The 14268-nt window shown below is 47.3% G+C and overlaps 1 protein-coding gene and 1 pseudogene across 2 annotated transcripts in view; one reads left to right on the plus strand and one right to left on the minus strand.

Annotated features, from left to right (window-relative positions):
* Nucleotides 1–14268, minus strand: part of BEAN1 (brain expressed associated with NEDD4 1) — a 48007-nt gene that overhangs the window by 596 nt on the left and 33143 nt on the right. Inside the window, exons 3-4 of the mRNA XM_012811119.1 lie at nucleotides 6585–6845; nucleotides 255–405 (exon numbers count right to left, since the gene is read on the minus strand). Of these exons, the coding sequence (XP_012666573.1) occupies nucleotides 255–405; nucleotides 6585–6845 (412 nt within the window). The remainder of the gene's footprint in view (nucleotides 1–254; nucleotides 406–6584; nucleotides 6846–14268) is intronic.
* LOC100957058 lies at nucleotides 11647–12640 on the plus strand (annotated as a pseudogene). Its single transcript, XR_154556.3, has one exon. The product of XR_154556.3 is annotated as a prostaglandin reductase 1 pseudogene (transcript).

The following is a 14268-nucleotide window of genomic DNA, read 5'->3' on the forward strand; positions in this document are numbered from 1 at the left end:
GGCAGGCCTGCTCCTGGTCTGCAGGAGCTGAGCCTGTCTCTTCCTTTCCTAGCACTCCAGGGTAACAGATGCTGAGTCATGGACTGCCTCAGAGGACCTGCTTGGTCAGGAGGCGTGAGGAGATGGCCACAGCCACCACACACGTTTTCTGCACCTATCCCATGTGGAGAGGTACCACCATTTTCCTAGGTGGGGGTGTCCTTGTGTCCAGAGCCCCGCCCTCTTATGCCCTGTTCCCTGTGTGTCCTTCTTACCCTGGTGGAGAATCTGGGTATAGTTCTCGGAGCACCGTGGCATCCATCTCCCCATCAGAGCTGATGTCCAAGGGTGGGGGCCAGTCCTCTGTGGTGCTACAGGCATAGCGCATCCTGTGGCTTGAGCGGCTGGACGTGTGTCCGTCGGACACTGCAGGGAAGAGACCAACAGCCTAGGCCTCAGGCCAGTGCCTCGGAATGGTCCTTATGGGTCTACCTGAGACCAGTGAGGCTCATATCTGCCCTCAGAGCTGCCGTCATGCCTCAGAGGCAGCCCCAGAATGTGCCTGCCATTGCAAGGTTGGACATGAGATAGCAGAGAGGAAGCAGACTGGTCTTTTTCCTGGTGGGCCTCCAGGGCAGTGGCAGTCTGCCCTGGGGACAGCCCGGTACCACGCAGTGTGTTGTGAACTTTGTTAGAGGCAGTTCTGGGACTGTGAGAGAAGAGACAGCCCTAACCAGCCTGGAGGCGAGGAGGGGCTGCCAGAGCTGGGTCTTATCTAGGAATTAGCCAGGAGAAGAGGAGAAGACCAGGAGGAGGGAACTAACCAGCCTGAGCCGAGGGGGAGACAAGAAGATTGTGGTGTGAACAGGGAACTTTGAGCTGTGGAGTTGGGTTGGGGCATGGAAAACGGGGAGAAAAGTAGAAGGAAAGAGGGCTGCAGAGAATTCTGGGATCAGCCCCCCCAGGCCAACCACACACTATTCCCTTTAGGTATCCCAGGGGGAAATAAAGGGGGAATCTATGATGAATCTGGCAAGTCCACATGCATTCTCCTCTGGGGTTTTAAAGCACACATTAATATGTTAAAGGGTCTGAAAAGTCCTGCATCTAAGAAACACATTTAGCTGTGCTTGTCCACCATTTAACCACAGAATCTTACATTCTTAGACCTAGTAGCACTGCTTAGGAAATGCAGCTGGGGAGCACCAGTCTCTTATTCTACAGCTGAGATTCAGGGAGACCTGGTGACTTTCTAGAGGACCTACAGTGAGTAGCAGGGCCAGAGGGCAGTGGCTGTTTTGGCTCTCATGCTCTAAGCTCCCCCACCTTCCAGGTTCTGAGAGCTAGTCAAGGCTGGGAACGTGCAGCTATGAAGTCTCTGCAGCTTCAGGGCTCTCGGTGACTCCTCCCCTCTGGGGGTGGGGCTTGGCACCAGGGGCGGGGCTTTAACCTCTCCTTGCAGTGCGTGGTACAGTTGCCATCCCATTCTACAGACTTGGAAGGTAAGGCTCAGGGTCACAAGATGGGTAAGGCAGGAAGTTGAAATTCATGTAGTTTGTATAACCCCCTCCCCAACTGCTCTTTCCACTTTCCTAAACTCTTTTTCCCACTCTGGATACAAAATAAGTGGAAAAATTCAGATAGAAACCGTCTCCAGGTATAATGCCAGGGTTTTAAGTAGACACTGAAAAAGCTCTCAGAAGAAAATATTCCAAACATATTAACAGTAGCTCTGTTCAGATGACAGGATCATGACCTTTATTTTCTCTTTATATTGTCTGTGCTTATAAGGTTTTCTAGAATGTACGTGTATTACTTTTCTGCCAGGAAAAATGAACCCAATAACATATGCTATAAAAAAGGAGCAGAAGGATATTTGTTTCCCTTCAGGGCTTCAGCTGAAAGACAGAATTTTTGGAAGGCCTTTGGGAAGCAACTAAAGAGAGATGAAAGCACAAAACAACACAGTGAGCCCAGAAGTTGAACCAGGGCCACTGGGCTGTGATAATGCTGGGTCCTGTCCCAGCCAGCATTGCCAGGGAGCAGGCCTCTGCTACCCCCCTTGTCTGTGGGCTCAGGGAAGAGTTCTTCTACCTGCTTGGCAGGAGGTTGTGGAGGTCACATAGGGTAAGCAGGGGTGTGTCCTGCACCTGAGGGGGATGGCTGCAGTGGGCATCCCTGGGTGCTGATAGGCCTGAACCAAACTGTGTGTACCCTCTCTTCTCGGGCCTCCAAGGCTGAACATTTCAGGGAAACTGAGGCTACCCCGAGGTGCTCCCCTAGCTTGGACCCCAACTCTGAGATGACCAAGGTCAGCCCCAGATATCCAGCTGGACAGAACTCCTGAGAGATAGCTGGAAGGAAACTAGTCCCCTCAGCCCCGTTGGAACTCCCCCAATTCCTTCTTTCCCCCTCTCTTCTGATTTCTGTATCAGCACAACCCAAATGGCCTAAGAGTCTGGAAGGCTCTGCTTTCTACCTCATGAAAGGTGAGACCTGCCTATCCTCCTCCTTATCAAAATAAAGAAATACCTTGGTTGATTATTTAACCCCCATCCATGGTAGTCCTTTGGGAGGCTCTGGGAGAAGAAGAGAGAGGAACTTGCACCCATCTGCACCTGCTGTGCCCTACCCTCACGGTCCCCCCTTCCACCAGATGAAGAAACGGAGAGATGAAGTCACCTGCTCTAAACCATGAGCAAAGAGAGGACACAGTCAGCCACCAGACTGCTCTGAAAGCTCAAGATGGAACAAAATTTCCTTCTTTCCCTCCCTCCCTCCTTCTTTCCTTCCTTCTCTTTCTTCTCTCTTCTTCCCTCTCTCCATCTTCCCTGACTCTCACTCTCTAACATTGGTTGGCTCTTCTCTCTCTGTTTGGCCAGACTGCAGACGGCCCTGTGGGCAGGCAGAGGGACAACTCTGTCCTGAAGGTGATAGGGAGCCACTGAGGGATGTTGAGCAGAGGATGGAAGTGGTCCCAGTCTAGTCACTTTGGCTACTTTGTGGAGAATGACCTAGAGCTACCAGGTGCCAGTTGGGGACAGCTGACAACAGTGAAGTGGCCCAGGAGCAGGTTTTCTTTGGGGAAAAGATGATGAAAATAGCTCACGTTTATTGAGCATTTACTCATTAGCCAGGTGCTGTGCTATTTAGTCTCACAGTAACTTTCTGAGGTAGATCCCTGTGTACCCATTTTATAGATGACTCACTCAAGGAACAGAGAGTTTAGGCAACTTTACTGAGGTTGTCAGTAGAAATCGGGCACCTTGAATCCGAGATGCTGCTGGGACCTTGAGGATGATGTGTAGGGGGGCTCTGGGCATGCAGTTCTGGTGGTCTGGCAGGAGGGCTGGAGCTACCTGCAGGGAAGATGATGGATGGTGGCCGACTGGATGGAGCAGTGTTGTATGGAGAGAGAACCAGGACCCAGCAGTGGGCTCTGAGGGACCCTGATGTACATGGGGCAGAGAAGAGGGGTAGGAGAGGGGCTGGGGGCTTCAGTTCCCAGAGCTGGGAGGGCGCGGTTGACAGGTGGAAGGGTCCCCATCCCCGTGCCATAGGTGGGTGCCCACAGTGCTCTGCTGCTTTTGTGCCCTCCTGCGCTATCTCACAGTGAGTTTTCCCACCTCCCCGGCAGCCTCCCAAGGTTCCCAGCAGCATCTGCTCACTCTCCAGAAGGTTGGAGGAAGGTGTGGGGTGGCAGTGCCTCTGGACCCCCTGCTGAGGCCCCAGGGAGATGCCAAAGCAGAAGTGGGGCAGGGAGATGGGCCCCCTGAGGTGCTGCTGTGACAGGGCTGTGGAGGGTACAGAGGTGCCACCGGGATGGGGCTGGGGAGGGAGTTTCAGAGGGCTGACCCTGGGCTTGGCACAGTTGTAACCCCAATCACCCTGTCCACTTCAGAGATCAGAGCCAGGGCCTTGCTCATTGGCCCAGGCCCCCAAAGATGATGGAAGGACTGGCCTTCCCCTAGGCCTGCCTCTCTCCTCAAGGCCAAGGCCAACTTCTCAGCCCTCGAAGCCTGGAACTACTATGGGTTGCTAGTGTGTGCTCAAGTCCCAGTCCAGGCTTGGAGACATACAGGCCATTCAGCAAACTGCTTCTTTGTGCCTCAGTTTCCTAGTCTTGAAAAGGGGCTACTACCCTCTTGCTGTGAGGATGAAAAGAGGTGGCTCCTCCCCTTGTGCATGGAGCATCTTCTCTGGGCTAGGCCTGGGGCTGGACCCTGGGCCCAGGTGGGGGTGAGTCACATGAAGGTCCTCCTCTCACTGCTCAACACGGTCATGCAGGGGCTGGGGCGCTGGGGGAGGTGTGGGAACAATGTCAAGGATGTGCAGGGAAGGGAGACACCAACTCAAATCTGCTAGGAAGGCAAAGGGAGGCCAGAAAAGCTCCTGGAAGGTGGCAGCGTTTGAGCTGGGCCTGTAAGGATTTTGTCAGTTGGAGAAGCACAGGGAACAGCAGACTGGGCAGAGGGAAAAGCATATGTGAAGGGGCAGTGGTTAGCGGGAGCACACAGTACTGTTTGGAGAGGGGCAGTGGCAGCTGAGCAAAGGGTCAGGCAGTGTGAGGGGGCAGGTGGGAAGAGTGGCCCTGTAGGTGCTGCCCAGCACCCTCCTAGGGTAGGGGGAGGCTGAGGGTGGTGTCTGAGCTCCTCTTAGGGGCAGGCATGCTCTGGGCAGGAGCCCTGGACTCCCCAGGGGCGGGCTGGGGATGCCAGGGTGGGCAGGCCAAGCCTGGCCTTGGCAGTGCTCCTGGCTTGTCTTCCTGGGGAGTCCTTGGCTTCTGGGGAGACATGGGGACTAGGTCAGCTGAATTTCCACATCTGTGTTATCACTGCTGACCCTTCTTCAGTCCCTAGTGTAGAGCAAACCACTAACCTGCTGTGTCTTTCTTCCACAGTGGCTGTTTGCCCCTGACTTGTCCCTGTGACGTGCTCTGTGTCTCGTCCAGCCTCTGGCTCCTCTGGTCCTAACCACCCTCCCAGAGGAGCAGCATGTGGGTCTGAGCACATCCACCCTGGCTGTGGGTGTGTCTGCCAGACACTGCCCTGACCTGTGGGGTGGCTCCCACAGTGTCTCCCTCACCTTCTGACCTCTCTCCTGGGTGGGACTGTCCAGGGGATAGCCTGTGGGCACCCAGCTCAGGCTGCCTGGGCTCGGGTCTGGCACCCACCACTTGCTGGTTGGGTGACCCCAGGCCTGTTACTTAACTATTCCAACTTCAACTTCTTGGTCTGTAAATGGGAAGGGTGATAAAAAGCCACTCCCTCAGACCAGGGTGAAGACTTTGCCCAAAGAGGTGATGAATGAAATGGACACATTGGTCATCACTACCAGGCTTCTAATCACTGGCTTCAGGTACCCTTTCATTCCTTCCTTAACCAGTTAACTCTCCCCTTCGTTCCTTCCTTAACCAGTTAACTCTGTGAAGGGGAGAGGAAATGGCCCAAACCTGCTGGTTAATCAGGATGTGTTGAGGGAGAGGAGGAGGGCTGATGGGATTCAGTTGAATCTATTTTTAAAATGTTTCCTTTATTATTTTTTTTTCACTCTTCCTGCCTGGAGGGGTCAGCGCCTCAGGTCCTGCCATGGCTCTGGATCTCAGAGGAGGCTGAAGTCATTTCATCCCCAGAGTCATGGGGCTTCCCTCCCTGGTGACAGTGAACTGAAGGAGGGAGTAAGAGAAGTAAGAGGGGCCTGGCTTTTTCCTGTCGTTGAAAATTGTCTGAAAATGGAATGAATCCAATTCCTTCCTGATGCTTTTAGACAACTAGCCCCTTCCAGGAATGAGACAGAGCCAGGTGGTTGCATTCTTCAAAAAGTTGAGGCATTCTGGCCAGAGGGACACTTCTGGGACTGGTCACCTAGGAATTAGCCACCACCTCTGCTTAAGGGTGATTCTGATAATTCGGAGACCCTCAAATCAGTTCTATTTGCACTCTGCAGACTCTCTGGGGACGGCTTTAATTCAATCATCATTCCTTTCATGCATTCATCTGTCCATGTATTCATATGCCCACCCACGCCTACCCATCCCTCTGCTCTCCTATCTATCCATCTTTCTACCCCTCCACCCACCCATACCTCTATCCACCCACTCATGCACCCCCCTCAACCCATCCATCTACCCATCTTCCCTTCCTCTATTCCTCTACCTCCATTCATCCGTTCTTCCATCTACCCATTTATCCATTTATCTCCTCCAGGCATCTATCTCTCCATCTTCCCACTGATTTTTCCACTCAGTGCCTCATCTTTTCATCCCCCATCCCAATCATACCTCCTTCCCTCTATTCCTCCATCCACCCACCCATCCCTTGGTCCCTCCATCTCTCCATCCCTCTGCCCAGGTGCCTTCTGAACCAGCAAGGCAGGGGTTGAGGAGTAGTGACACACTTTCCCTCTGACCTCAGCCTTGCTCTGAGTTCCTCTCATGCCACCACGAACCGTGGGCACCTGTGAGCTCTTCCTGATCACCTGAGGCTCCTCCAGGATGCCTTCCCTGACTACCTTGCCCCACCCATGGCAGAGGTGCGATTGATACTATCAATCACCATCTGATGGAAGTCCCAGGGTCCCAGGGCCTGGGGTGGGTGGCAGCTCACCGTAGCCGTGTTCGTACTCTCGGTGTCGGTGCCGCCGCCGGTGGTGGTGGTGGTGGCGGTGGCGGTGGCGGTGCTGGTGCCGCTGGAGCCGGGCCCGTCTGTCCCTGCGGATGCTACCCACAATGATGGTGATGCAGGAGAGGATGATGACCACACCTATGACGGCACTTGCCACCAACACAGGAGACACGAGCAGATGACTGTGCTCTGAGCTCTCGGAGAATGTCGGGTAGAAGTAGTTGGTACGGTTGTATCGTGCTACTGTGGATAGAGGAAGAGGACACTGAGTTGAGTCCCAGGCCTGCTACACACCTTTCTCCTCCACCCCTACTGCCCTGTGATTTCTCCACCCCTGAATGAATGAAGAACAGCTGGGAGTCAAGCCCATGGGACTTGACGCCAAGTAACACCTTGCCCCACTGTCTGCAGGAACCTCTGGGAGTGGGGGCCCACTACCCCTTCACGTCAATGAAACTCTAGGAGCGCAATTAACTCAGAAGAAAAGGGAAACTCAGAGAGGGCAATGGATTTGTCCAAGATCACACGGCATTCTAGTGGCAGATCTGGGGCTTGAATCCAAGACTCTTGAATGTTAAACAAGGAGTCTGTTCCCCCAAGACATGAGGCTGAAAGATCACAATGGCTTTACAAATGTCTTGGGAAGGGGTGGGAGATATCCAAGGAGGGCAGAGTGTGAAGAACTACTCTGCTGGCCTCAGGCAGGCTTGTGGGAGGACCAGCGGGAGAGGGTTGGATCAATTCAGAGGTTTCCCAGAGGTGGTTGCAGAGGGTGAGAACTGGTTAGCTCAGGGAAAACAGGGTGAGGCATTCCAGGCAGGAAAAGGCAAAAGTGGGAGGGGACTTCCAGGAAGTGGTGTGGTGTGTGAGAGTAAGGGAAGGGTACAAGAATCTCCTCTAGGACTTACAGCTGGGTCCCTGAGAGCCTTACAGAAGGAAGTTCCTGGGAACTGGTCAATTTGTTCTCCTAGGGTAGGGGTCCTCAAACTTTTTAAACAGGGGGCCAGTCACTGTCCCTCAGACCATTGGAGGGCCAGACTGCGGGACCTGGGACAACTCGGCTGCTAGGTAGGACAGGCAGCGACAGCAAAAACACCGGGCGGGCCTGATAAATGTCCTCAGCGGGCCGCATGTGGCTCGAAGGCCATAGTTTGAGGACGCCCGTCCTAGGACTTTGGGAGACAGGGTCCTGGGGAGGTGTCAACCAACCAGGGGCAGCTACAGGCACCCACTGCCTCCCTTAGGTACAGACGTTAGTGAGTGCCTAGGAATGCCACTTAATTCCCTCCATCTCAGCCTGATGGGGATGCAGTTTTCCCTTTTACAGATATGTGGACCGAGGTTCAGCCCTGATGAGTGACCGGCTGGCCCATAGTCACCCAGTTACTCTGTGGCAGAGCCATGCTAGAATCTACATCTAGCTTCAAAGTCCAGAGTTCACTCTCCAGCCTACCTTGTCCTAGATCTGAGTCCTTCCTAAAACTGCCAGCCTGATCTCTCAGCAGTAGGGAGCCAGCTTCAGACACTCAGTGGACCACAGAGTCAAGAGCAAGTGTAGGAGCATTCCCAGGCCCTGTTCTGAGAGGGGTCTCCTTGCCTATTCTCCCAGAGCCCAGGTCCAGCCACCTCCTGTGCATTTGTTGCATATGATCACATGTGATTTCCAGGACTTCTGTTTGATCGCTTTCTGTGTGTCCTCAAATTCAGCAATTGGGCTGGGCACACCAAAGGTGCCCAGTGCATGTGTTGAATGAGTGGCTCCATACATGAGACCAGATGAGGAAATAGCAGGAAGGCCTTGAGCTGTCTCAGGGGAAGTAGTCCTCTGTCTTGGGAGGTAATCAAGCAGAGTTTGGGTGGAGTAGGAGGGCTACCAGCTGTGGGAAAGCTTATATTTCCAAAGTGAGGGCCTGGACATCTACCAGTCAGAGGCTGGACACTCAGCTGAGTTGCTGCTCCCTTCTCATTCCTTCCTAGCACTGGCTCCAAAAGCCTCAGTCACACTCGGCCCATGGCAGGAACAGATGTTGAAGCACAAACTCAGGACCTTAGCTGGGGCTAGAAACATGTCCTGGGAGCTTTTTCTGGCCCAGTTGGTGGTTCTTGAAGGTTACTGACCTTCATCAGGAGGGACTGGCTTGTTAGGATGGCCCAGTATGTGATCCCAGCCTGAGATTTAAGCCTTTGCTGAAGTTCACTATAAGATGCTCTGCTAGAGAGGCATGCACTAGGGAGAAGGAGCTCCCAGTGGCTTTGACTAGGCATGCATGCTTCCTGACTTTGATGTAAGCATGCTGGGGTAAGTGGATTCCTGTGACTGCTTGAGGCCCAAATATAGGTCATTGTTTTCAGAGCCCCTACTATATATGGGATTTGTACTACAACTACATATGGGATCTGTACTGAAAACAGGTTACTGTTTTCAGAACCCCTACTATGTATGGGATCTATACTACTACTACATATGGGATCTGTACTCCCTACTACATATGAGAGCCCCTACTACAAGAGCTCATTTTATCCTTGGAGCTATACACAAGACATATATAAGACAAAAAGTAAAATAGCAGATGTAAATCTGATTGTATCAATAATATCATTAAATGTGAATTTGTTAAATGATCCAATTATAAAAATGCTATCTATGAGGAAATTATAACAATTATAAACATTTATGCACCTAACAACAGAGTCCCAAAATATGTGAGTCCCAAACAGCTACAATATTGAGGGGAAATACATATGGCACAACAAAAGCAGTTGGAGACTTCAGTACATATTATATATATATCCATTTTCAACAAGGTAGACAAAAACTAGGCAGAAGACCAATAAGAAAATATTACATATAGCTGGGAATTGGGGCAGGCACCTATAGTCCCAGCTACTTGGGAGGCTGAGGCAAGAGAATCACCTAAGCCCAGGAAAAAAAAAAAAAAAAAGAAAGAAAGAAAATATGACATAAACACACTACACACAAATAGACCTAACAGACATCTGTAGAACATTACACCCAACAGCAGAACAAACATTCTTCTCAAGCACATGTGGAACTTTTTCCAGGATAAGCCATATGTTAAGCCATAAAACTAGGATCAGTAGATTTTAAATTATTGAAATTTTACAGAATACGTTCTGTGATCATAATGAAGTGGAATTAGAAATTAATAGAAAAAGATTTGTGAAATTCACAAATATAGGGAAGTTAACACACCAGCAAATAACCAATGAATGAAAGAGGAAGTTGTAAAAGGAATTAGAAAATCCTTTGAGATTAGTTAACATGACATTGCAATAAAACTTGTGGGATGAAGCTAAAGCAGTGTTTGGAGGGAAATTTATATGTGTAAATGTCACATTAAAAAAGAAAAAAGAGACCTCCAATAAACAACCTACCCTTCTGCCTCAAGATGCTGGTAAAAGAAGAACAAACTAAATCCTAAGCAAGTAGAAGGAAGGAAATAGTAAAGGTTAGAGTGAAAATTAGTGAAATAGAGATTAGAAAAACAATAGAGAAAAATCAATGAAAACAGAAGTTAGTTCTTTAAAAAGATCAACAACATAGACAAGCCTTTAAATAGAATAACCAAGCAAAAAAGAGAACACTCAAACTAATAGAATCAGAAATTAAAGAGAAGACATTGCCAAAGACCTTACAGAAATAAGAATTCTTGGGGGAATACTATGAACAATTAATATACCAACAAATTGGATAACTTGTGTGAAATGTGCAAATTCCTAGAAGTATACAAAACTAAGGAAATAAACTCAAGAAGAAACAGAAACTCTGAATATACCTATGACAGGTAAATAAATCGAATCAGTAATATATGAATATATATACACACATACACGCATATATGTATGTGTATATATACACATGTGTGTGTGAATACATATATATACTTTCCACAAAGAACAGCCCAGGATCAGGTAGCTTCACTGGTGAATTTTACCAAATATTTGGGAAGATGAAAAAAGTTCTGGAGATGGAAGGTGGTGATGGTTACACAACAATGTGAATGTACTTAACATCATTGAACTATACACTTAAAAATGGTTAAAATAGTACATTTTATACATATAAAATAGTACATTGTATATATATAAAACCATAATAAAAAACCTAGAAGAAATCAATTTCACTTTTTTTCTAAAAATAGAACACATTATTATTATTATTATTATTTTGAGGCAGAGCCTCAAGCTATACCCCTGGGTAGAGTGCCGTGGCTTCACAGCTCACAGCAACCTCCAACTCCTGGGCTCAAGCGAGTCTCCTGCCTCAGCCTCCCAAGTAGCTGGGACCACAGGTGCCCGCCACAACGCCTGGCTATTTTTTGGTTGCAGCCATCATTGTTGTTTGGCAAGTCCAGGCTGGATTCGAACCTGCCACCTTAGGTGTATGTGGCTGGCACCTTAGCCACTTGAGCCACAGGTGCCGAGCCTAGAACACTTACTGACTCATTTTATAAGTTACTGATACTAAAAACAGACAACAACATCACAAGAGAACAAAATTACAGAACAATCTCTTATGAATATAGAAGCAAAACTCTCCAATAAAATACTAGCAAAATGAATCCAATGATAATAAAAAGGATTATACACTATGACTAAGTGAGATTCATCCCAAGAATGCAAGATGGGTTTAATTTTTTAAAAATCAATTCAAGTAATACACCACATAATAGACTATATTAAAAACACCACATTATCAAAATAGATGCAGAAAAGGCATTTGACAAAATTCAATGATGCTTCATGATAAAAATACTCAATGAATTAAAAATAGAAGGGAAACTCCTTAACCCGATAAAGAACATCTATGAAGAAGTTAAAGATCATACATCATACTTAAATGGTGAAAGAGAAAAACTTTTCCTCCTAAGATCAGGATCAAGAGAAGAATGTCCATTCTTGCCACTTCTAGTCAGGATTGTACTGAAGATTCTAACCAGGCCAATTAGGCAAGAAAATGAAACAAACAAAAAAAAAATACATCTGGAAGAGCGACTCCTTCACTGGCCCAAGAAAGGAGCTTCAGGATGGTTCATGCTAAAAGATGGACCCTGAAGAAGCACTTTAAAGGCAACCCTACTAAGGGTGACTTTGAGTTAAAGACAGCTGAGCTCCCACCCTTAAAAGATGGAGAGGTCCTGCTTGAAGCTTTGTTCCTCACCGTGGATCCTTACATGAGACTTGCATCCAAAAAATTAAATGAGGGTGACACGATGATGGGGCAGCAAGTGGCCAGAGTTGTGGAAAGTAAACACACAACCTTACCCAAAGGAACTATCGTAGTGGCATTTTTAGGCTGGACATTGCACTCCATTTCTGATGGCAAAGAATTGGAAAAGCTGCCGACAGAATGGCCAGATACAGTACCACTGTCTTTGGGTCTGGGGACCGTTGGTATCCAGGCATAACTGCCTACTTTGGCCTACTCCACATCTGTGGTGTGAAGGGTGGAGAAACACTGATGGTTAATGCAGCAGCAGGAGCCGTGGGCTCTGTTGTTGGGCAGATAGCAGAGCTCAAGGGCTGCAAAGTTGTTGGAGCAGCAGGGTCTGATGAGAAGGTTGCCCACCTTAAAAACCTTGGATGTGATGTTGCCTTCAACTATAAGACAGTAGCATCTTTGGCGGAAACCTTTCAAAAAGCCTCTCCTGATGGTTATGATTGTTATTTTGATAATGTAGGCGGAGAGTTTTCAAACATTGTTATCCCTCAGGTGAAAAAATTTGGAGGAATTGCTATATGTGGGGCCATCTCTACACAGAACAGTACTGGCCAACTTCCACCAGGCCCAACCCCAGGGGTTGTTACCTACCAAGAACTCGGCATGGAGGGGTTCCTTGCCACCTGTTGGCAAGGAGAAGGCCGCCAAAAAGCTCTGAAGGATTTGCTGAAATGGGGGTTGGAGGGTAAAATCCAGTACCATGAATATGTCATTGAAGGATCTGAAAACACGCCAGATGCATTTATGGGAATGCTGAAAGGAGATAATTTGGGGAAAACAATAGTGAAAGCCTGAAAAATAAAAAAGACACGTGGAATCTAGAGATTAAAAAAAATATCCATATTGTAAAGGAAGAAGTAAAACTACATTTGCAGAGGACGTGATCTTATATATAGGAAATCCTAAGGAAGCCATTAAAAAATATTAGAACTATATGTTCTCTCACTATAACATAATTAAGCTGTAAATCAATAACAAACATATATCAATAAAAGTATTCTATTATTTGGAAAAAAATAAAAAATATGAGAACTAATAAACAATTCAGCAATTGTTTATTAGTTGCAGGATACTAGAACAGTATATAAGAACAACTATGTATTTATATGGTAGCAGTCAGCAAACCTAAAATAAAATTAAGAATGAAACACTTAGGAGTAAACTTAACAAAAGAAGTGCAAAACTTATCTTCTGAAAACTATAAAACATTTTTGAAAGAAGCTAAAGACCCAAATAAACAGAAAGAAGCCAAAGACCCAATTCTATGCTCTTTAAGTTTTTAATTTTTGGAAAGACATCCCATGTTTATGGTTTAGAAGACCACATATTGTTAAGATGACAGTACTCCCCAAATTGACCTACGGATTTAAGACAATGCTGATCAAAGTCTCAGACTGTTTTGCAGACATTGACAAGCTGATCCTAAAATTCATATGAAAATCCAAGGGAGCTAGAAGAGCCAAAATAACCTCAAAAGAAGAAAAAAGTTGGAAGACTCATATTTCCTGAGTTTAAAACTTAACTACAGAGCTACAGTGACCAAGATAGTGTGCTACTGGTATAGGGATAGACATAGATAAACGGACTAGAACTGGTCCATAGACCAGTCCATATAGACCCTTACATTTATGGCCAATGGATTTTCAATATGGCTGCCAAGACAATTAAATGGGAGGAAGAACAATCTTTTCAACAAATGGTGGTGGGACCCCTGTATGCTTTTATGCAAAAGAATGGAGTTGGATCCCTACCTCAGGCCATAAAAAAATTAACTCAAAATGGATCAAACACCTAAGTGTATGACCTAGACCTATAAAAAACTCTTAGATGAAAACACAGGGGGAAATCTTCATGACTTTGAATTTGGCAAATGATTCTTAGATTTGACACCAAAAGCACAAGAAACAAAAGAAAAATAGATACACATCAAAATTAATTCTGTACATTCAAAGGCACCATCAAGAAAGGAAAAAGGCAACCTATAGAATGGGAGAGGATATTAGAAAATTGTTTATTTAATAAAAGAATTGTATCTAGTATATATAAAAAATTATTATCATTCAGTGAAAAGGCAAACCAATCAAAAAACAGGCAAAAGACCTGAATAGATATTTCTGCAATGAAGATACAACTGGCCAATGAGCGTATGAAAAGATGCTAGACATCATTAGCCATCAGAGAAATGCAAATCAAAACCACAATGCGATACCATTTTACGCTCACTAGGATGGCTGCAATCAAAAGACAGGTAATATTAAGTGTTGGCGAGGATGTGGAGAAACCGAACTTTTATAAACTGCTGGTAGGCTCGGAGCCTGTGGCTCAAGCGGCTAAGGCGCCAGCCACATACACTTAAGGTGGCGGGTTCGAATCCCCAGCCCGGACCCGCCAAACAACAATGATGGCTGCAACCAAAAAAAAAAA

The sequence above is a fragment of the Otolemur garnettii genome, unplaced genomic scaffold (assembly GCF_000181295.1).
Source record: "Otolemur garnettii isolate 467f Iridium unplaced genomic scaffold, OtoGar3 scaffold00151, whole genome shotgun sequence".
Classification (NCBI taxonomy): domain Eukaryota; kingdom Metazoa; phylum Chordata; class Mammalia; order Primates; family Galagidae; genus Otolemur; species Otolemur garnettii.